Source organism: Pristis pectinata, chromosome 3, assembly GCF_009764475.1.
Source record: "Pristis pectinata isolate sPriPec2 chromosome 3, sPriPec2.1.pri, whole genome shotgun sequence".
Lineage (NCBI taxonomy): Eukaryota > Metazoa > Chordata > Chondrichthyes > Rhinopristiformes > Pristidae > Pristis > Pristis pectinata.
Genome location: NC_067407.1, coordinates 70,480,235 through 70,503,835, shown reverse-complemented (window position 1 = coordinate 70,503,835; position 23,601 = coordinate 70,480,235). Strand labels below are relative to the sequence as shown.

The 23,601-nt window shown below is 45.7% G+C and overlaps 1 protein-coding gene across 1 annotated transcript in view; it reads left to right on the top strand.

Moving 5' to 3' along the window:
• Positions 1–17,959: 17,959 nt before the first annotated feature.
• LOC127568443 (zinc finger protein 292-like) overlaps positions 17,960–23,601 on the top strand; it is a 192,134-nt gene continuing 186,492 nt past the window's right edge. Inside the window, exon 1 of the mRNA XM_052012175.1 lies at positions 17,960–18,110. Within this exon, the coding sequence (XP_051868135.1) occupies positions 17,982–18,110 (129 nt within the window). The 5' untranslated portion in view covers positions 17,960–17,981. The remainder of the gene's footprint in view (positions 18,111–23,601) is intronic.

The window sequence follows — 23,601 nt, the reverse complement described above, 5'->3', positions numbered from 1 at the left end:
GAAGGGCTCAGGATTTGGGAGTCGTGTGGCAAGGACAGATGATCAGAATAGGGGCAGGGGCAGTATTGGCCATTACATGAGGGTCACCTGCAGTCAGGGAAAGTGATAGTCAGGGAGAGAAGTTGGTTTAAAAACAAAAAATGCTGGAAATACTCCTGGTCAGGCATCATTTGTGGAAAGAGAAACAGAAATAATGTTTCAGATTGAGGACCGTTCAACTGGAGAAGAGAGAAAACATGCAGAGAGGGTACGGGAGGAATGCATAAAATAGGGGGGATAGTGGTTGGGGAAGGGACCAGCATTTGGATGGGATTGGGCTACACCAGCAGGTCAATGGTTAGTGTTGTGGGTCATGGGAGGCTAACTGCAGATCAACCAAGGACAATGAATGATGCAGCAGGCTGAAGTGGTCTATGCTCCTATTTCTTATGTTATTCTGTGAGGATTGCAAGCATATGATTGGGGTAAGGGATAGGAGCTGTGGGTTACTTGATCAGCAGGTCTCCCTTTATGTTAAGCTGAAGCAGGCCTCACTGATGCTGTGAAAGTCTACCTCACCTATGAATGAATGTTGCTAACGTAGCGTCCAGGTGTGCAAAGCACATCGCTGGATGGCAAGATTTGCATTTCTCTGGACATTAGTTTATCAGAAACAGGAGGAACTGGAAGAAAAATTAGAACATGCAACTGTTAGCAAGAGCTTAATTTTCCCTTAAGTTTTGACTATGTTATTTTTCATTATGTAGCTCTCAAAACACATGCAATCCAATTTCCAGGCATTATCTCTTAAATATGTATTAAACTACAAATATTGCAAGCTTAAATAAGAATTTACTTTTAACAATAGTCACAAAAAATTGTTTATACCTGCCAATTTGCTCAGTTTTCAAAAGCTGCATAGGTCATTAATGTGTTTTATTGTTCACTGATTGTCAGAGATTTACAAAATGTAAATACTTCTTTTTAATACTTGCTCTCTCTCTCTCAATCCATATTTTTTCTCTACTTTTTATACCTGATTTAACAATGAATTAAACAGACAACCAACACTTACTGGTTCAGTCTTGATTATTCATGAATAATCCTCTAATCCCTTTGATTAAGGAGAAACAGTTGTTTGGCATGTTCACAGATACGGCTTCCTCCCACATTGCAAAGACGTATGGGTAGGTTAATTTGGGTTTAAAATGGGTGGCGCGGACTCGTTGGGCCGGAAGGGCCTGTTACCACGCTGTAAATAAAATTTAAAAAAAAGATGTCACATAGAGAACGTTGTGCTTTATCAGTTGTTGGCTAACAGGAATTTCTTGTGAAAAACCCCATGGGACGACCACAAATCCATGCCATTTGCCAGTCACTGCTCCCAAAATCCGTCCCATTATGCCATTTTATTCAGGTTTTCACAGCTCTTCTGCCATTCAAACTCCAATCACATAGTTTGGAAATTTCTAACTGCATGGTTAAACATAATAGTAACAGGCCTTCGGTCCACAATGTCTGCACCAAACAGGATGCCGAATTAAACTAATTCTCTTCTGCCTGAGGAAGTGCAGTGCAGGTAGACAATAAGGTGCAGGGTCACAACAAGGTAGATTGTGAGGTCAGAGTCCATCTCATCGTATAAAGGAACCGTTCAATAGTCTTATCACACTGGGATAGAAGCTGTCCTTGAGCCCGGTGGTATGTGCCCTCAGGCTCCTGTATCTTCTGACTGATGGGAGAGGAGAATGACCTGGGTGGGTGGGGTCTTTGATTATGCTGGCTGCTTCACCAAGGCAGCGAGAGGTACAGACAGAGTTCATGGAGGGGAGGCTGGTTTCTGTGACACACTGGGCTGTGTCCACAACTCTCTGCAGTTTCTTGCGGTCCTGGGCAGAGCAAATGTCCTACCAAGCTGTGATGCATCCAGATAGGATGCTTTTTGTGGTGCATCGATAAAAGTTGGTGAGTGTCAAAGGGGACATACCGAATTTCTTTAGCCTCCTGAGGAAGTAGAGGCGCTGGTGAGCTTTCGTGGCCATGGCATCTACATGATTTGACCAGGATGGGCTATTGGTGATGTTCACTCCTAGGAACTTGAACCTCTTAATCCTCTCAACCTCAGCACCGTTGAAGTAGACAGGTGCATGTACACCACCCCCTTTCCTGAAGTCAATGACCAGCTCTTTTGTTTTGTTGATATCAAAGGAAATGTTGTTGTCATGACACCATGCCACTAAGCTCTCTATATCTTTCCTGTACCCCGACTCATCATTATTTGAGATACGGCCTACCACAGTGGTATCATCTGCAAACTTGTAGATGGAGTTAGAGCAGAATCTGGCCACATAGTCACGAGTATATAAGGGAGCAGAGTAGAGGGCTGAAGATGCAGCCTTGTGGGGCACCAGTGTTGAGAATAATTGTGCTGGAGTTAATGCTGCCTATCCTCACTGATTGCAGTCTGTTGGTCAGAAAGTCAAGGATCCAGTTACAGAGGGAGGTGTGGAGTCCCAGGTCTTGGAGTTTGGTGAGGAGTTTGCTTGGAATTATAGTATTGAAGACGGAGCTGTAGTCAATAAACAATAGTCTAACGTAGGTTCTTTACCGTCCAGATGCTCCAGAGCTGAGTGTAGGGCCAGGGAGATGGCGTCTGCTGTAGACCTGTTTCGGCGATAGGCGAATTGCAGTGGGTCGAGGTTGTCTGGGAGGCTGGAGTTGATGCGTTCCATGACCAGCCTCTCAAAGCACTTCATGATGGTAGATGTCAGAGCCACTGGTCGGTAGTCATTAAGGCATGTTAACCTTGCTTTTCTTCGGTACCGGGATGATAATGGTCTTCTTAAAACAGGTAGGAACCTGAGATTGAAGCAGGGAGAGGTTAGATATGTCTGCAAATAATCCCACCAGCTGATCAGCACAAGAGCTGAGCACTCAGCTAGGGAAACCATCTGGGCCAGATGCTTTCTTCGTGTTCACTCTCTGGAAGACTGATCTTACGTCCTCGACGGTGACCACGGGTTCAGTTGCATTGGAGGCTATCAGGGTGGGTGGTGACAATCTACTTCCCTTCTGTTCAAAACACGCAATAGAATGCATTCTCATCAGGAAGGCATGTGCTGTTGTTAACTATTGACACTTTACTCTGCATTGTTATTGTTTTTACCTGTACTACCTCGATGCACTCTGTACTAACTCTATGTAACCACACTGTGTAATGAATTGACCTGTACGATCGGTATGCAAGACAAGTTTTTCCACAGTACCTTGGTACAAGTGACAATAATAAACCAATACCAATATGTCCATATTCTCCATTCCCTGCATATTCATGTGTCTAACAACCTCAAATGCCACCACTCTCTGTGTAAAAAAAAACTTGCCTCATGCATCTCCTTTAAACTTTGCCCCTCTCAACTTAAATGCATGTCCTCTAGTACTTGACATTTCTACCCTGGGAAAAAGACTGTTTACCCTTTCAAGGGCTCTCAATCTTCTAAACTTCTATCAGATCTTCCCTCAGCCTCCGACGCTCCAGAGAAAACAACCCAAGTTTTTCCAACCTCTCCTTATAGCTCATATCCTCTAATACAGGCTGCATCCTGCTAAACTTCTTCTGCTCCCTTTCCAAAGCCTCCACATCCTTCATGTAATGGGGTGACCACAATTGCACACAATACTCCAAGTGCAGCCAAACAAAATTTTAATAAAGCTGCAAAATGACTTCCTTACTCTTATACTCAATGCCCCGACCAATGAAGGCAAGTATATGTCTACTCTACTTATCTACTTGCATGACTACTTTCAGGGAGCTGTGAACTTGAGCCCCAAGATCCCTCCGTACACCAATACTATTAAGGGTCCCGACATTAAATGTATACTTTCCTCTTACATCAGACTTCCCAAAATGCAACACCCCACTTGCTTGGGTTAAACTCCATGTTCCATTTCTCTGCCCAAAACTTACTGACCTAGCCATCCACATTTTCATCCAAGTCATTTTTCCAAATAGCATAAATCCTATCCCTAAGAATCCTCACCAATAACTTCCCTACCACTGACGTGAAGCTCACTGGCCTATAATTTCCTGGTTCACCCCTTTCAGTGGAAAGTCTGTAAGCTTCTGAAGGACCCTTGCACATTCAGTGTTTTAATGCTATTTTAGTTGCGTGTTGAATAATTTGGATATACAAATGTTCACTGTACACATTAAATTGTTCAGCCCATAAAAAGCCATTAGTAAATTACAACTGGTGCAGTGGTGCTGCAGGAAGTGCAGCTTTCTCGCAACTTTAGTGACCCACGTTTCATCCTGACTTCCAGTCCAGTCTGTGTGGAGTTTGCATGTTCTCCCTGTGACCATGTGGGTTTTGTGGTTTCCTCCTTCATCCCAAAGATGTGCTTGTGGTTAGGTTAATTGACCACTGTACTTGACCTTGTGTAGTTTGCTGATGGGAAGATTAGGGGATTGTTGTTGGGCATGTGTAGATGATGTTACAGGAAAATAGCAGGGGAATAGGATTGAGCTGGCATGGACTCAATTGACTGAATAGTCTCCTTCTATGCTGCAAGGACAAATGTGAAAAATATATTTCCATTTACCCAATGATTTTTTTACCAATTTGATTTGTGATGCTGAGTATTTAGTAATGTTAGGAACTGTACAATAAGGAACATTAGCTATAAGACACAGCCAAGAAGGAAAATGGGATATCAAGGAATAGTATCACAGAGTGGAGAAAGTCATGTAAAAGCATGGGGTACTGTCAGCTAATTCCATATAATAAAGTGAGGAATCACAAAGAGCTTGAACCTCAGCAAAACAAAATATATGATTGCTCGACGGTTTAAATAAACAAATGTTAGATTAATTTGCTGGAGCTGAGATACTAAAGATGGCATAGTCATTGTCCCAAAGTATCTAAATGTCACTGAACACCTCCGGAAGGAGTGGTCACATTCTTTCAGAGTAAAATAAACACAGTAGATGTTGGGGAGGGGGGTGGATGTCCAAATAACAAATGACTGAGGATGTTTGCCAAAATATTCAAACGAAGAACAGCCATTTGGGCAAAGTACTAGAGGGCCCTTGGTACTAATGAAAAGTAATCTATCAAGAGTTGGTATGTTCAATGAGTTGTTGGGTTATGGAAAATGGAGAATATTGGGGAAATAAATTAGTTAAGTACCAAATGAAGGTCATGTACCTTCATAAAACACAAGTACACTTAAGTTCAAAGTTTCTTCTTTCTCTGTAAAATCTTACTGCGGAAAATGATATCTGTGGTTTGCAGATCTCAAACAAGAGGAATATCAGAATACTCTTTCTTGGTGTGGCAAGTGTTAATCTCTGAATGAGGTCTCCTACTCGAGCATTTTGATATATTAAATCATGCGCTCAAGGGGAGAAGATCAAAGAAAAATCAATCCAAGCTTATGCCTGGTCTTTACTAGGTTTTCATCTTACGTTCAGAGCATGAATGGGGTTTTTCCAAATTAAAAAAACTTCTGAAAATACAATTCTCGGAACTTACTCTGGCAGAATAATGACCATATATTACCTGGACTTCACTATAGTCCTAAATGAACTGAGGAAGCTATTTGGGCGAAAGATTATGGAACTTCATCACACGAGATGTGATCACTTCCCTGTAACACATTTCTCTCACCCCTCCTGATCCTAAATCCTTACACATCAACTACTGATTGATACTCTTAATTCGAAATTCCAATTGTATTTTCAAAATCCAAAACGTCTGGTCTTTGATCTTTATGTACCACAACATTTCTCCAGTTACCAATCAGTTCATCTTCCACACCCTATTCACCATTTAATGTATTGGTCTCTCTCAAAACCCAACATTTCACCTGGCAAGTCCATCATCTCTACTTCCTTAAATCCAGAACACAAAATTGAATGGATATGGTGGACAGCTGCTTACTGATAAAGCTGCACCATTTAAAGCATCAACAGGCCTTTTCATCCCCTCTTCTTCTGACAAAATCCTCACTGTTCCGGGACCATGGAATGCAACAATAATCCCTGGCTTCTTTTCATCTGTAAACTGTTTAAAACCCTTTCACCTCTCACAACACAGGAGGAATGAGACTATCTGATCACCTGCTTCACTCCCTCTCACTCAGCTGAACTATTATCCCCCATATGCACTAACATTGAACTCACAACTTTCTTGCTTCTCGGTCTTCTTGCATGCCCTCTCTAAACTTGTCTCCATAGAACCATAGAACAATACAGCACAATCCAGGCCCTTCGGCCCACCATGTTGTGCCAACCTTCAAACCACACCTAAGACTATCTAACCCCTTCCTCCCACATATCCCTCTAACTTAAATTCCTCCAATATGCTTATCTAACCATCTCTTGAACTTGACCAATGTACCTGCCTCCACCACTACCCCATGCAGCACATTCCATGCACCAACCACTCTCTGGGTGAAAAACCTCCCTCTGACATCTCCCTTGAACTTCCCACCCATTACCTTAAAGCCATGCCCTCTTGTATTGAGCATTGGTGCCCTGGGAAAGAGGTGCTGGCTGTCCACTCTATCTATTTCTCTTAATATTTTGTAGACCTCTATCATGTCTCCCCTCATCCTCCCTCTCTCCAATGAGTAAAGCCTTAGCTCCTTTAGTCTCTCTTTATAATCCATACCCTCTAATCCAGGCAGCATCCTGGTAAATCTCCTCTGCAACCTCTCCAATGCCTCCACATCCTTCCTATAATGAGGCGACCAGAACTGGACACAGTACTCTAAGTGTGGTCTAACCAGAGATTTGTAAAGCTGCAACATTACTTCGCGGATCTTAAACTTGATCCCATGACTTATGAAAGCTAACATCCCATAAGCTTTCTTAACTACCTGATCCACCCGTGAGGTGGATATGAACCCTCAGATCCCTCTGCTCCCCCACACTGCCAAGAATCCTGCCACTAACCTTGTACTCCGCCTTGGAGTTTTTCCTTCCAAAGTGTACCACCTCACACTTCTCTGGATTGAACTCCATCTGCCACTTCTCAGATCAGCACTGCATCCAAATCAATATCCCTCTATAAGCTTCGACAGCCCTCCAAACTATCCACAACACCACCGATCTTTGTGTCATCTGCAAATTTGCTAACCCACCCTTACACCCCCTCATCCAAGTCATTAATAAATATCACAAAAAGTAGACGTCCCAGAACTGATCCCTGTGAGACACCACTAGTCACAGCCCTCCAATCTGAATGCATTCCCTCCATCACAACCCTCTGCTTTCTACAGGCAAGCCAATTCTGAATCCACACGGCCAGGCCTCCCTGGATCCCTTGGCCTCTGACCTTCGGAAGAAGCCTACCATGTGGAACCTTGTCAAACGCCTTACTAAAATCCATGTAGACCACATCTACTGCACTACCCTCATCAATCTTCCTGGTCACCTCCTCAAAGAACATTATCAGGCTTGTGAGGCAAGATCTTCCCTTCACAAAGCTATGCTGGCTGTCCCTAATCAGTCCATGATTCTCCAAATGCTCATAGATCCTATCTCTTAGAATCCTTTCTAACAGCTTACCCACCACAGACGTAAGGCTCACTTTAATTCCCTGGACTATCCCTATTACCTTTTTTGAATAAGGGGACAACACTCGCCACCCTCCAATCCTCCGGTACCATTCCCTGGCCAACGAGGACTCAAAGGTCCTAGCCAATCTCCTCCCTCGCCTCACGAAGCAGCCTGGGGAATATTCCGTCAGGCCCCGGAGACTTATCTGTTCTAATATTTTCTAACGGCTCCAACACATCCTCTCTCTTGATATCTACATACTCTAGAACATTACCCTTACCAACACTGTCCTCAGCGTCATCAAGACGCCTCTCCTTGGTGAATACTGTAGAGAAGTATTCATTGAGAACCTCACCCACTTCCACAGCTTCCAGGCACATCTTCCCACCTTTGTCTTTAATCAGACCTACCTTTACTCCAGTCATCCTTCTGCTCTTCACGTACGAATAAAAGCCCTTGGGATTCTCCTTAACCCTACTTGCTAAAGCCTTTTCATGTCCCCTTCTTGCTCTCCTCAGCCCCTTCTTAAGTTCCTTCCTTGCTACTCTATATTCCTCACAAGCCCTGTCTGATCCTTGCTGCTTACACCTTATGTATGCTGCCTTCCTCCTCCTAAGGCCAATATCCTTGCAGGCAGGTTTGCTAGGGTGGTTCAGGAGGGTTTAAATTAGTTTGCAAGGGGGATGGGAACCGGAGGAGTACGTCAGAGGAAGAAGGGGATGGGGAAAAGTCAGATCTAACAGGTAGAGAGGCTTTGAGGAAGGAGAAGCAGAGTACAGGCTATAAAAGTAGTAAGGCAGATGGGCTAAAGTGCATTTACTTAAATCAGGAATAAGGGAGATGAACTGAGAGCTTGGATAAGTACATGGCACGATATTGTGGCTATCACAGAGACATGGCTGACATCAGGGCAGGAATGGATATTGAATATTCCTGGTTTTCAGTGTTTTAAAAGGGATGGGGGGGGAGAAGAGGAGGAGGGGTGGCGATACTGGTCAGGGACAATATTACAGCTGCAGAAAGGGTGGATAATGTAGAAGGATCCTCTCTAGAGTCAATATGGGTGGAAGTTAGAAAGAAGAAAGGAGCAGTTACTCTACTGGGAGTATTCTATAGGCCCCCTGGTAGCAGTAGGGATACTGAGGAGCAGATTGGGAGGCAGATTTTGGAAAGATGCGAAAATAACAGGGTTATTATAGTGGGAGACTTCAACTTCCCAAATATTGATTGGCACCTGCTTAGTGCCAAAGGTTTAGACGGGGCAGAGTTTGTTAAGTGTGTACAGGACGGATTCCTATCACAGTATGTTGACAGGCCGACTAGAGAGAATGCCATATTAGATCTAGTTTTAGGTAATGAACTGGGTCAGGTGACAGATCTCTCGGTGGGTGAGCATTTGGAGGACAGTGACCACTGCTTCATAACCTTTAGCATTGTCATAGACAAGGATAGGAGCAAAGAGGACGGGAAAATATTTAATTGGGGAAAGGCAAATTATGCAGCTACAAGGCGAGAACTTGAGAGTGTAAATTGGGGTGACATTTCTGAGGGGAAGTGTACTATAGAGATGAGGTCGATGTTCAGGGATCTCTTGCAGGATGTTAGTGATAAATTTGTCCCGGTGAGGCAGAGGAGGAATGGCAGGGTGAAGGAACCATGGGTGACAAAGGAGGTGGAACAACTAGTTAGGAAAAAGAAGGCAGCATACACAAGGTGTAAACAGCAAGGATCAGACAGGGCTCGTGAGGAATATAGAGTAGCTAGGAGGAAACTTAAGAAGGGGCTGAGGAGAGCGAGAGGGGACATGAAAAGTTTTGGCGAGTAGGGTTAAGGAGAATCCCAAGGCTTTTTACTTGTACGTGAAGGGCAGAAGGATGACGAGAGTAAAGGTAGGTCCAATTAAAGACAAAGGTGGGAAGATGGGTCTGGAAGCTGTGGAAGTGGGTGAGGTTCTCAATGAATACTTTTCTTCAGTATTCACCAAGGAGAGGTGTTTTGATGACGCTGAGAACAGTGTTGGTAAGGGTAATGTTCTAGAGTATGTAGATATCAAGAGAGAGGATGTGTTGGAGCTGTTAGAAAATATTAGGACAGGTAAGTCCCCGGGGCCTGACGGAATATTCCCCAGGCTGCTTCGTGAGGCGAGGGAGGAGATTGCTGAACCGTTGGCTAGGGTCTTTGAGTCCTTGTTGTCCACGGGGATGGTATCAGAGGATTGGAGGGTGGCGAATGTTGTCCCCTTGTTCAAAAAATGTAGTAGCCCAGGGAATTACAGACCAGTGAGCCTTATGTCTGTGGTGGACAAGTTGTTGAAAGGATTCTAAGAGGTAGGATCTATGAGCATTTAGAGAATCATGGACTGATTAGGGACAGCCAGCATGGCTTTGTGAAGGGAAGATCTTGTCTCATTAGCCTGATAGGGTTCTTTGAGGAGGTGACCAGGAAGATTGATGAGGGTAGTGCAGTAGATGTGGTCTACATGGATTTTAGTAAGGCGTTTGACAAGGTTCCGCATGGCAGGCTTCTTCAGAAGGTCAGAGGCCAAGGGATCCAGGGAGGCCTGGCCGTGTGGATTCAGAATTGGCTTGCCTGTAGAAAGCAGAGGGTTGTGCTGGAGGGAATACATTTGGATTGGAGGGCTGTGACTAGTGGTGTCCCACAGGGATCAGTTCTGGGACCTCTACTTTTTGTGATATTTATTAATGACTTGGATGAGGGGGTGGAAGGGTGGGTTAGCAAGTTTTCAGATGACACAAAGATCGGTGGTGCTGTGGATAGTGTGGATGGCTGTCGAAGCTTACAGAGGGATATTGACAGGATGCAGAGCTAAGCTGACAAGTGGCAGATGGAGTTCAATCTGGAGAAGTGTGAGGTGGTACACTTTGGAAGGACAAACTCCAAGGTGGAATACAAGGTAAATGGCAGGATTCTGGGCAGCGTAGAGAAGCAGAGGGATCTGAGGGTTCATATCCACAGATCACTGAAAGTGGCCACACAGGTGGATAGGGTAGTTAAGAAAGCTTATGGGATGTTAGCTTTCATAAATTGTGGGATCGAGTTTAAGAGCCGCGAAGTAATGTTGCAGCTTTACAAAACTCTGGTTAGGCCACACTTAGAGTACTGTGTCCAGTTCTGGTCGCCTCATTATAGGAAGGATGTGGAGGTGTTGGAAAGGGTGCAGAGGAGATTTACCAGGATGCTGCCTGGATTAGAGGGTATGGATTATGAGGAGAGACTAAAGGAGCTAGGGCTTTACTCATTGGAGAGAAGGAGAATGAGGGGAGACATGATAGAGGTATACAAAATATTAAGAGGAATAGATAGAGTGGACAGCCAGCGCCTCTTTCCCAGAGCACCAATGCTCAATATAAGAGGGCATGGCTTTAAATAATGGGTGGGAAGTTCAAAGGAGGTGTCAGAGGGAGGTTTTTCACCCTGAGAGTGGTTGGTGCATGGAATGCGCTGCTGGGGGTGGTGGAGGAGGCTGATCCATTGGGCAAGTTCAAGAGATTGTTAGATAAGCATATGGAGCAACTTAAGATAGAGGAATATATGGGAGGAAGGGGTTAGATAGTCTTAGGAGTAGTTAGAAGGTCGGCACAACATGATGGGCTGAAGGGCCTGTATTGTGCTGTATTGTTCTATGGTTCTAAAAGTAATTTCCTCTAATTAACTGTTGATAAGACAAGTGTTGTCAAATCCATTACACTCCCGAAGAATTGTTTGAGGATGAATCAAACTAATTGCAAACTTGGTAATATCTGACTGATATGAGCTTCCAAGCACATATATACCTGCCTGTTTCTATCTCCATTACACCAATTGGCTCTGCTCCTGCCTTAGCTTATCCACTACTTAATTCTTCACCTTTGTCTTTGTTACCTCTAGATCATTCCAATAGCTTTCTTTACTCCACCTTACCCTGTAAACTTAGATCATTCAATATTCCACAGTCCCTGCCCTCACTTTGCACCATCCCATTTACCCATCACTGCTACGCTCATTAACTTATACAGGTACCCAGTAGGCAAAGCTTCAATTGTGAAAATCTCATTCTGATTTTCAACTTTCTCCATAGCCCTGTCCCACCCCATCTCCTACAGCTTTTTAATCCTATGATATCTCTACTTGTCCATATCGGCACTGAACACTTATAATATTGTTCTACCATTTAGCTTCTGAGGCCCTAAGTTCTGGAATACCCACCCTTAAACAACTCCATGACTCTATTTTTACTCCTTTAAGAGCTCTTCAAAACTTACCTCTTTCACTAAACTTCTGGTCAATTGCACTATGTGATATGGTATTACATTTTGCGTGGTAAGATTCTGATGAAGTAGATTTGATGTTTTCCTAAGTTAAAGTTCATGTAATTGATTTAGGATTCTAATCTGTCTAGTTGCAACACGCAAAAGGAAATATAGAGAAAGCAAACCAAATAGGCCTGGTGGGAAATCTTCAAGGCATCCTGAAGAAAGTAAGGGGCAATTAAACATTCAGAACTGGCTCAAAATGAATAAATGTAAGTGGTTCTACAATATAAGCTGATGGAAAATAATGAATACCTAACTTCATAAGATTTTTTGAAAGGGGTAGATGTTGGTCCAGTGAGGTTACATGGCAACTTCAGGATCACGATAAGAAAACACGTACAAGACTTAATGTAGGATGGCCATATTTCTGAAGCAATTCCAGGGACATAAAATACAAGAGGTCTATAAAGTAGCCAGAATGCAAAAGACAGTTGCACAATGTAGGAAGGCAAAGCCTTTAGTTGCTTATATTTTAACATACAAATGCAAATTGAATATACCAGGGATGTGGTACTGTAGCGACTCACTGTCCAAGCAAACGAACTGGTTCGGCGGTCAGGTCGCGCGTCATCGGAGCGGCGAGGCCCAAGATGGCATTGGGCCTTTGTCTTCCCCATGCGACGGGAGAATCAGCGCGTGGGAAAAGTTTGATGACGTAGTGCATACGTCATTTCTGTTTTTGGTGGGCAGGAACTGTTCCTCTTAAAAGGCCCACGCAAGGCAGGAAAATAAATCTGTTTTGTTCTGCAACTCATCGACTAGTGTCTTACTTTCGCATCGCGGTAGTAGCCGCTACATTGGTGACCCTGACTGTCCAAATGGATTTTGGACCCACACAATGGATGACAACACAGCAGCCAACGCAGTGGCACTCAAGCTGACCACCTTTTGGATGCTTCGGCCCCGCGTCTGGTTCGACCAGGCCGAAGCACAATTCCAACTTCTGCAGATCACCTCCGACTCCACACGGTACTACCACGTGGTCAGCTCCCTGGACCAGGAGATAGCCACCCAGGTCAGAGACTTCATCCAGTCTCCTCCAGAGGAAGGCAAGTACCCGGCTTTCAAAGACCACCTTATTCGGACCTTTGGCCTCTCCTATCGCAAGTGCGCCGCCTGCCTGCTTCATCTCGACGGCCTGGGGCACAGATCCCCATCGGCCCTGATGAACGAGATGCTGGCCTTGGCTGAGGGACACAAGTGCTGCCTGATGTTCAAACAGGCCTTCCTCAAACAACTACCCAATGACATTCACCTGCTGTTGGCCGACGCCGATTTCAGCAACCCACGTGAGGTAGCCGCCCGGGTGGATGTCCTGTGGAAGGCCAAACGCAAGAGCGGGTCATCCGTTGGCCAAATCGCCAGACCGCGGGCCCAACATCTACCCAAACCAGTCCCAGCAACCGAGCGGCCACGCCCCAGAAACACAGACGACAACACTGGCGACCAGCTGTGTATCTACCATCAGAGGTGGGGTGCAGAGGCCTGTCGACGCCGCCCACCCTGCAAGTTTCAGGGAAATGCCAGGGCCAGCCGCCACTGATGGCTACGGCAGCTGGCCACCAACACAGCCTCCTATTTGTTTGGGACAAGCAGTTCGGGTGTCGTTTCCTTGTCGATACTAGAGCAGAGGTCAGTGTTTTGCCCCCGACCGGCTGCGACACTCATAGCAGGCAACAGGGTCTCGCACTCAAAGCCGCAAACGGCACAACGATACAAACTTTCGGTACCCATACAGTTCAATTACAATTCAGTGACAGCCGTTTTACCTGGAACTTTACCTTTGCCGCTGTTGCCCAGCCACTCCTGGGAGTCGACTTCCTTCAGGCCCACAGCCTGTTAGTCAACCTGCCAGGGAAGCAGCTAGTGCACTCCAGAACTTTCCTGGGAGAAGCCAGCCGACCAGCCCCATGCCTGAACTCCGTTTCCCTGTCTGGCAACGAGTTCACCAAGCTCCTAGCCGAGTTCCCATTGATTTTGGCACCTCAGTTTATAAATTCGATGCCCAAACACGGGGTGCGGCATCCCATCATTACCACAGGGACACCCCTTCATGCCCCAGCACGACGACTACCTCCAGACAAGCTCCGCCTGGCAAAGGAAGAGTTCCACTGCAGGGAGGAGCTGGGGATCGTTTGCAGGTCAGACAGTCCCTGGGCCTCCACCCTGCACATGGTCCCCAAAGCCACTGGCGGGTGGAGGCTCTGTGGCGACTATCGCAGGCTGAATGATGCCACCACCCCAGACCGCTACCCCGTCCCTCACATCCAAGACTTCGCGGCGAACCTACACGGGGCCTACATGTTCTCCAAGGTGGACCTCATCCAGGGATACCACCAAATCCCGGTCCACCCTGACGACGTCCCCAAAACTGCGCTCATCACTCCATTCGGCCTCTTCAAATGTTCGGCCTTAAGAATGCCACACAGACCTTCCAGCGGCTGATGGACGTGGTAGGCCGCGACCTGGACTTCGTGTTCATTTATTTAGATGACATACTAATCGCCAGCTGTGACCGCCAAGAACACCTTTCCCACCTCTGCCAACTGTACTCCCGTCTCAGTGATTTCAGTCTCACTATCAACCTGGCCAAGTGCCAATTCGGACTCGACTCCATCGATTTTCTCGGCCACAGAATCACCAGCGAAGGAGCAACACCCCTACCCGCCAAGGTAGACGCTATCTGCCATTTTGCCCGTCCCAACATGGTCAAAGGCCTGCAAGAAATCCTGGGGATGGTCAACTTTTACCATCGGTTCATTCCTGCAGCAACCTGTATCATGCGCCCTTTGTTCTCGCTGATGTCTGGCAAGGGCAAGGACATCGCCTGAATGATGAGGCCACGGCTGCCTGGGTTAAGGCCAAGGACACCCTGGCAGGTGCTGCGATGCTGGTACACCCTAGGACAGACGTCCCAACCGCCCTCATGCTGGACGCATCCAACACCACAGTCGGTGGGGTACTGGAACAACTAATCGAAGGTTGTTGGCAACCCTTGGCATTTTTCAGCAGGCACCTTAGACCACCCAAACTGAAGTACAGCGCTTTTGATCGGGAACTTCTAGCACTGCACCTGGCGGTCCGGCATTTCCGGTACTTTTTAGAAGGCAGGCCTTTCACCACTTTCACTGACCATAAGCCTTTGTCTTTCACCTTCTCCAAGGTCTCCGATCCCTAGTCAGCTCGTCAGCAGCGACATTTGTCCTACATTTCCGAATTTACAACGGATATCCAACATGTCTCCGGAAAGGACAATGTTGTTGCTGACGCGCTTTCCAGACCGACCATCCACAGCCTGTCCCTGGGTGTAGACTATGCGGCCCTGGCTGACGCACAGCAAGCTGATGACAAGCTGCAGCTCCAAGATTTCTTAGTTGGTCCAGGTCAGCAGACCCTCCTTTGCGATATCGCAACAGGTCAGCCCCACCCTATAGTTCCTGCAGCCTGGCGGAAATGCGATTTCGACAATACACGGGTTGGCGCACCCGTCCATCAGATCAACTGTCCGACTGGTCGCCAGCAAGTTCGTCTGGCACGGCCTGCACAAACAGGTTAGTGAGTGGGCCAGGACTTGTCCGCACTGCCAGACATCAAAAATCCAATGACACACCAAGGTCCCACCACAGCAGTTCGAGCCTACTCAAAGAAGCTTCAACCACATCCACATCGGCCTCGTTGGTCCCCTGCCAGTTTCAAAAGGAGCCTGGTACCTCCTTACCATCGTGGACCAGTTCACGAGGTGGCCAGAGGCAACCCCTCTATCCGACATCACGACGGATTCCTGCGCCCGGGCACTGCTCACAACTTGGATCTCGCGTTTTGGTGTTCCGGCCCACATCACTTCAGACAGAGGCACCCAGTTTACCTCCAGCCTATGGTCTGCATTAGCGAACATGCTAGGGACGCAGCTGCACACCATCACGGCCTACCACCCTCAATCAAATGGGTTGGTAGAACGTTTCCACCGCCATCTGAAGTCAGCCCTGATGGCCTGCCTGAAAGGTCCTAACTGGGTCGATGAACTGCCTTGGGTCCTGCTCGGCATACGCACTGCCCCCAAGGAAGATCTCCACGCTTCGTCAGCTGAACTCGTGTATGGTGCGCCCCTGGTCGTCCCAGGGGAGTTCATACCCGCCCTTCGGGGGCAAAAGGAACAACATGCGGCAGTCCTTGAAAGACTGCACGAGAGGCTCGGCAGCTTGGCACGATTCCCACTTCGCCGCATGGTCAAGCCCCATCCTGTGAGCCCAAGGAACTATGAGACTGTAAGTTCGTTTTCATTCGCAGGGGCACACCCCGGGCACTGTTGCAACGACCATACGAGGGGCCATTCCGGGTCATCAGGAATAATGGGTCCACCTTTACTTTGGACATTGGGGGCAAGGAAGAAGTTTTCACAACGGACCGCCTCAAACCAGCCCATTTAGATCTACAACAACCGGTCAAGGCCCCAACACTGTGATGCAGAGGCTGACCTCCTAAGCAACTGCTAGCACAGCCCGCGAACCTTGGGGACCGTATCTGGGGGGGGGGGGGGGGGGGGGGGGAGGTGTGTAGCGACTCACCGTCCGAGCAAGCGAACCTGCTCGGCAGTTGGGTCGCATGTTGTCAGAGTGGCGAGGCCCAAGATGGCACTGGGCCTTCGTCTTCCCCGAGTGACAGGGGTAACCCACGCGCGGGAAAAGTTTGATGACGTAGCGCATATGTCATTTCCGTTTTTGGTGGGCGGGAACCGTTCCTCTTAAAAGGCCTATGCAAGGCGGGAAAATAAATCAGTTTTGTTCTGCAACTCATCGACTAGTGTCTTACTTTTGCATTGCGGTAGCAGCCGCTACAGTACCACAGTATAACAGTTCATTCAGACATTATAGGAATATAATTAGATTGTTGACTCCCAGCGCAATTGCCACAGAGCACTGTGCACAATTTGAAGAGTCTGACCTGATGCACTGTTTGTGTGTACTTCAGTCTTTGCCTCCCCCTTCTCTCCTCAGCACCCTCCAATGTTCAAACCACTTAAGATCTTCTGAACTCTCCATCTTCCAATACTTGAGGTTCTTAACAGTTCTATTGAGTTTATGCATCAATTGTCCATCCAAAATTACTGCAATCAATTAATTTCTAATCCAAACCTTGGCATTTCTTCTCTGAGATGTAACATCAAACAATAACACTAAAGCCACCATTTGTAAGACGCCCCCGGTCAGGGCGTTAGTCAATTTTGATTTTATTGCTTATTGTACATGCTGTCCCAGAAAACTATCTCAACTACCTCGGCTGTTCTGTTTCTCCCACAGAAATCACGCTTCCCCAGATCGGGACAATACAATGCACCGGTAATAAAGCGGTAGACTTAATTAATGCAAATAGGTAGAATTGACAACGTTACCGATACAACCAGACTAGTAATAAAGAAATTAAATTACTTCCATCGTTATGCACATTCATAACTTTAACACAAGCAGGTCTGTAGATGTAAGGGAAACAAATCTGCTCGAGAAAGACACCACCTCTAATATTATCAATTCAATCAGGTGTAAATGTAACTGCTCAACTGCACATTTCAAGGGGTTAGTCCCCTTTATTCGAAATTGAATCTCACCTGTTAATTTTGAGCTCGACAGCTGTGTTAACGTACAAGACCGGTTTGCACCGCTTTCTGTTTGAAAGACCATCGACCGGAAACGTCGACCGTTTCTCTCTCCCCAGACGCTGCCTGACCAACTGAGTATTTCCAGCACTAAATTTTTCTTCAGATTTTTTAAGCAAAAGTTAAGCTGTCTTTTCGACCACAGCCCCGCCGAGCACGTCCTGCTGCTATTGCCCCACTCGCAGCGCCACCGCTTCGCCGGGATTTTCCTCCCCAGGGGGCACATGAGCAACGGTCTTCGCGCCACCACGTGCGGAACACCCGACCCCCCCGCGCGCGCGCTCCTTCACGTGACTTCGCCCCTGCCAGCGGCTCCTCGCGCTGTAAGGCCACGGACCAATCAGAGTGGCGGCGGTGCCGCCTCGCGTTGACGTCAGCTCACGTCGCGCGCGCGGTGCTGGTGCTGCTGAAGGAATGGGAGGGGGGTGGGGGAGCCGGGGGGAGGGCGCGTTCCGGGCATGAGCGCAGCGGAAAGATGGCGGGCGCCGAGGTTGATGCGGACGTTAGGAAGCTGATGGGCAACCTGCGGCAGCTGGGCAACGAGCTGAGGGAGCTCGGCGTGTCCGTGCAGTCGTCCGGGGATTACTGCCAGCGCTTCTGCCAGGTGAATGGCTGGGGCGGGCGGCCGTGAGGGAGGGAGGAGGGCCTTGGTGCCTTTAATTAGCGGAGCCTCCCTCCTGCTGTATAAATATGTGTGGCGGCGGGGGGCGGGCAGCGGCTGGCGGCATCGCCGCGCTCTTTGTTAATTGCGGCGGGCATTTTTCCACCCAGGGTTTGCGGGCCTCCTGCAGGAGCCGTGCTGCTTTCCTCACAAATCTCTTTGTTTTTTTTTCTCTTTCTCTTCCCCTCACTCCCTCTTCTCTTCCCACCCCCCCCCCCCCTTGCGGCGCCGGCGTGTGTTCGCTGCGCAATCTCTTAATAATAAAAGAAGGCGGCTGCGAGCCGGAGATTGTAAATAGCGAGAGGGGGCAGGGATTGGTGCTCGCCATCAGCACAGCTGATTATAAACTGGGCTCCCAAAGCGTCTCCACATCCGCAGCCCTCCGACTTGATCCACTTCTCTCCTGTATGTGTATGTGTTTAACATCACCACACAAAATGAGGGAAGCGATCTTGGGGTTCGCTGGTAACAGTACAGATTTCCTCCTTCCCCCTCCCCTCCCCCTTTCCTTATTTTATTTGTAAATCTGAACCCAGCTCTTGAATTAATGCAGGTGCTTTATTTGGGGTGTTCCGTCATTCTGTTCACTTGCCCAAGTTTTGGAGAATAAGTTTAGTTTAACCTGAAGTGTTTCAGTAGTCGCCTCTGTGCATTTTTTAGAGTGGAAGTTGCAACTTGAGGCCTTGCGATGCCCTTACTTTTGAACTAAAAGTTTACGATAAAATGGTGATCAGACAGCCGAACAAATAGAGACAAGTATTTAATAACGCCCATGTTTTAATGGGAAAGTAAAAAGAAAATGCAGATACTGGAAATCTGGTATTAAAATAGAAAATATTTGAAATTGTCAGCAGGGTAACATTTATGAAGAGACAAACAGAGGTTACATTTCAAGTCAACAACCCATCAAGGCAGTTATGTCAGTTCTGAAGAAGGGTCATTGACCTGAAACATTAACTCTTACTTTCCACAGATGCTGCCTGATCTACAGAGTATTTTCAGCATTTTGTTTTTATTTCATATTTTAATAGTGTTGTATGTACATTTTCAGTTTAGTCAGTGTACTTTGCACTAGGGCATTGGGCTGATACTGTCATTGTCTTAGGCCGTCTTTTAGGAATGATGACTTCCAATCTGGTTTTGTGGGTTCTGAAATAGCTGATGATGCCAAAATGGGAAAGCTAGGCTCTTCCACTGATGGGAAATGGGTAACTGACAGAGTAGGAGGGGTGGTTAGTTCTTGAGGTAGTGAGTTCCCATTATTTACACCAGAGCTTCCAAGTGCTCCCGGTGCGTGGTCTTGAGTTCTCTGTATGCCCCTGACTCCTCTTTCTTCATGACTTTGAGTGGCGATGGGCTAGAGGTTCCCAGGAGTTGAAGGAAATGTTGAACTTTTTTTAAAGAAACTTTGAGCACATCTTCAGATCTTTTCTCTGTTCACCTGGTGATCCTCCTGTCATGTCACAACTCAAACGTCTGTGTTAGGCATGCAGATTACTTGGTCTACTCAGTGTATTGCCTGAGGCCTCTATGTGGGGGGGGGTGTTCACAAATCCATAAAAATTTGTATATTGAGTAATGGATAGAACTTTGTAAAGTGGGAGAACCATACTATACTTTCTATCAACATAAGAGTGCTATAAAGTTTTTGGTTCTCTGCTAGCCATCTGTTTTGCAGATATCTAACTTTTTAGATGAACTTTATTTGAGTAATGTAAATAAATGTTTAATGAAACATAATTTGTTAGTTATGATGAATGTAATTCTGTCCTTGATGTATGGATGAATTTTTAAATGATCTGTACAGATAAGTGCCTGGTGATTTGTGCATGTTTTATTATTTCAAACCTTGGGTTATTTTTAGCGCACTTCTGATCTATAAAAGGTGATCAATGGATAATTTTCCTTAAGACTATTTGATAAATTTTAGCCACCTAACAAATGGCTTAAGTGCATTTTTGATTTCCATATTCCCTTACCATATATGTATGACAGCTGGTGCCATCACTGCTCATGTATTATTTTCTTTTAATTTTTACCGTTCTATTCAAATAGATTTTATTTATTTGACAAAAATAATCTGGCAATATTTGATGTAGGAAGAGTGAGATTCATTTTGGCTTTGGCTGTACCTTGTTTATACTATTATGTGTTGTTGCCATATACTACTATGCTATGGTACTGGTCATAAGATGGTCAAATTACTTGTGGATTTTGATGCAAAGTCAGGAATGAAGAAGAAAATCTCTCAAACACTAAGAAAAATCCTAGCAATAAAGGAAAAACATGACTGAATTTTAGCCATTATAATCAAAGACCTACATAAAAAAAATGGAATTATGGAACTATGCCCTCAAGATATCATTAAAAACCTTTGGAAACTCAATGGCATTTGACATATTGGTTACAGCAAGAGGTCTTGATGCTGTCTTCCCATCCAGTGTAACGTTATTTTTCACTTATGCTTTTGTATTCACTTGCCAATCATTGAATCAGCTTTAGTGGTAAAAGGAAACATTAAACATTTATATCAGTAAGCAATTTATTGCACAGAATGAAAGCAGAACTATGGCTTTGCTTTCATGTTGGATGGTATTACCCAGAATTGTTTCTGCCATCCATTTAGTTTTTGATGCACTATTTTTGTACATCAACAAGCTCCAGTGCTCCTACTGGTTTACAATAAAAATGTTATTTTCCAAATATTATAAATAACTGGCAAGGGAGTTTTACTTACTGTTTTTTCAATTTCTAGAGCTGTGCTGTTTTGGTTGAAGATACCATCAGTGCAAATGATATGCTCTCTTGGAATTCGCTGGATGCCTAATGGATATTTGTGTAAACATTTGCTTGTCCTGAAACTGACTGTTTACCCCCTTTGAAGTTAATCAAGGATTATAGCCATACACCAATATAGTTTCCTCCACCCTTGCAAAGATGAATGGCCATGTACATTTACCTTTATTAGTAATCCTTTCAGGGCTAGACAGTTTTTAATACAGTTAATGGACCAGCTTTTATCTTTTAAATGGTTAGTGGTGATTCACATACTGCATGCAATAGTTGTGGCACTTTTAAATGCAGGTCTTTCATGTAGAACAATCTTTAAAGGTTTAAAAAAAAATTAAACAAAAGCATCATAAAATGGCTGCTAATATATCATGCCTCAAAGTCGTAACTTGGCTCCTGGTGAAGTCATGCAGAAAATGTGTTTAATAAATGTATTAAATTAAACATTATTATTAAGTGTTTCCATTTTAACTATAGTCTGTAGAACACTTGTTTTGTTGTCTGCAAACATGATAAAATTTCAGACTCTTAATAGAGTAATAATCTTCAATTAACATTGGATGATTTTAGCTATAAGTAACTTGTCAAATAACACCAGTGATAGCTCTGTGTGAATGCTACTAACTGTCAAAAATGTCAATCAAGAAAAACAACAAAGTGAACATCCCAGCGCATCCCCCCCACCCCCGTTTGCTGATTGATATTTGCTCCTTTATATTGTACTTTTACTTCTAAATCAAATCTCTCCATAGTTTTAACCCATGTTTTTAACTTCTAGTTCAGCAAGGCTTTTGAGTTTTTTAAAAAAAATGGCTGGAATAACTCAGCAGGTCAAGCAATATATGTGCAGGCAAAGGGATGGTTGATGTTTTGGGCTGAGTTCTGCTTTCCCCCAATTCTAATCAGAATTGTCTTTGCCAGCCATTTACTTTGATGCTCTGTTTTTGAATATTACAGCCTCTATATAGTTAACATTGTTGTAAAATCAGTTAACCATAGAACCATAGAACAATACAGGCCCTTCGGCCCACCATGTTATGCTGACCTTCAGACCACACCTAAGACTATCTAACCCCTTCGTCCCACATATCCCTCTACTTTAAATTCCACCATATGCTTATCTAACAATCTCTTGAACTCGACCAATGTATCAGCCTCCACCACCACCCCAGGCAGTGCATTCCATGCACCAACCACTCTCTGGGTGAAAAACCTCCCTCTGATATCTCCCTTGAACTTCCCACCCATTACCTTAAAGCCATGCCGTCTTGTATTGAGCACTGGCGCCCTGGGAAAGAGGTGCTGGCTTTCCACTCTATCTATTCCTTTTAATATTTTGTATACCTCCATCATGTCTCCACTCATCCTCCATCTCCTTTAGTCTCTCCTCATAATCCATACTCTAATCCAGGCAGCATCCTGGTAAATCTCTTCTGCACCCTTTCCAATGCCTCCACATCCTTCCTATAATGAAGCGACCAGAATTGGACAGAGTACTCTTAAGTGTAGTCCAACCAGAGTTTTGTAAAGCTGTATCATTACTTCGCGGCTCTTAAACTCGATCCCATGATTTATGAAAGCTAACATCCCATAAGCTTTCTTAACTACCCTATCCACCTGTGAGGCAACTTTCAGTGATCTGTGGATATGAACCCCCAGATCCCTCTGCTCCTCCACACTACCCAGAATCCTGCCATTAACCTTGTACTCCGCCTTGGAGTTAGTCCTTCCAAAGTGTACCACCTCACACTTCTCTGGATTGAACTCCATCTGCCACTTCTCAGCGCAGCGCTACATCCTATCAATATTCCCCTGTAAGCTTCAACAGCCCTCCACATTATGCACAACACCAACCTTTGTGTCGTCTGCAAACTTGCAAACCCACCCTTCCACCCCCTCATCCAAGTCATTAATAAATATCACGAAAAGTAGAGGTCCCAGAAACGATCCCCGTGGGACACCAGTAGTCTCAGCCCTCCAAACTGAATGCACTCCATCCACCACAGCCCTCTGCTTTCTACAGGCAAGCCAATTCTGAATCCACATGGCCAAGTTTCCCTGGATCCCTTGGCCTCTGACCTTCTGAAGAAGCCTGCCATGCGGAACCTTGTCAAACGCCTTTTAAAATCCATGTAGACCACATCTACTGCACTACCCTCATCAATCTTCCTGGTCACCTCCTCAAAGAACCCTATCAGGCTTGTGGGGCAAGATCTTCCCTTCACAAAGCTATGCTGGCTGTCCCTAATCAGTCCATGATTCTGTAAATGCTCATAGATCCTATCTCTTAGCATCCTTTCTAACAGCTTGTCCACCACAGACGTAAGGCTCACTGGTCTGTAATTCCCTGGACTATCCCTACTACCTTTTTTGAATGAGGGGACAACATTTGCCACCCTCCAATCCTCCGGTACCATTCCCGTGGACAATGAGGACTCCAAAGATCCTAGCCAACGGTTCAGCAATCTCCTCCCTCGCCTCGTGAAGCAGCCTGGGGAATATTCCGTCAGGCCCCAGGGACTTATCTGTCCTAATATTTTCTAACAGCTCCAACACATCCTCTCTCTTGCTATCTACATGCTCTGGAACATTACCCCTTACCACTGTCCTCAGCATCATCAAGATCCCTCTCTTTGGTGAATAC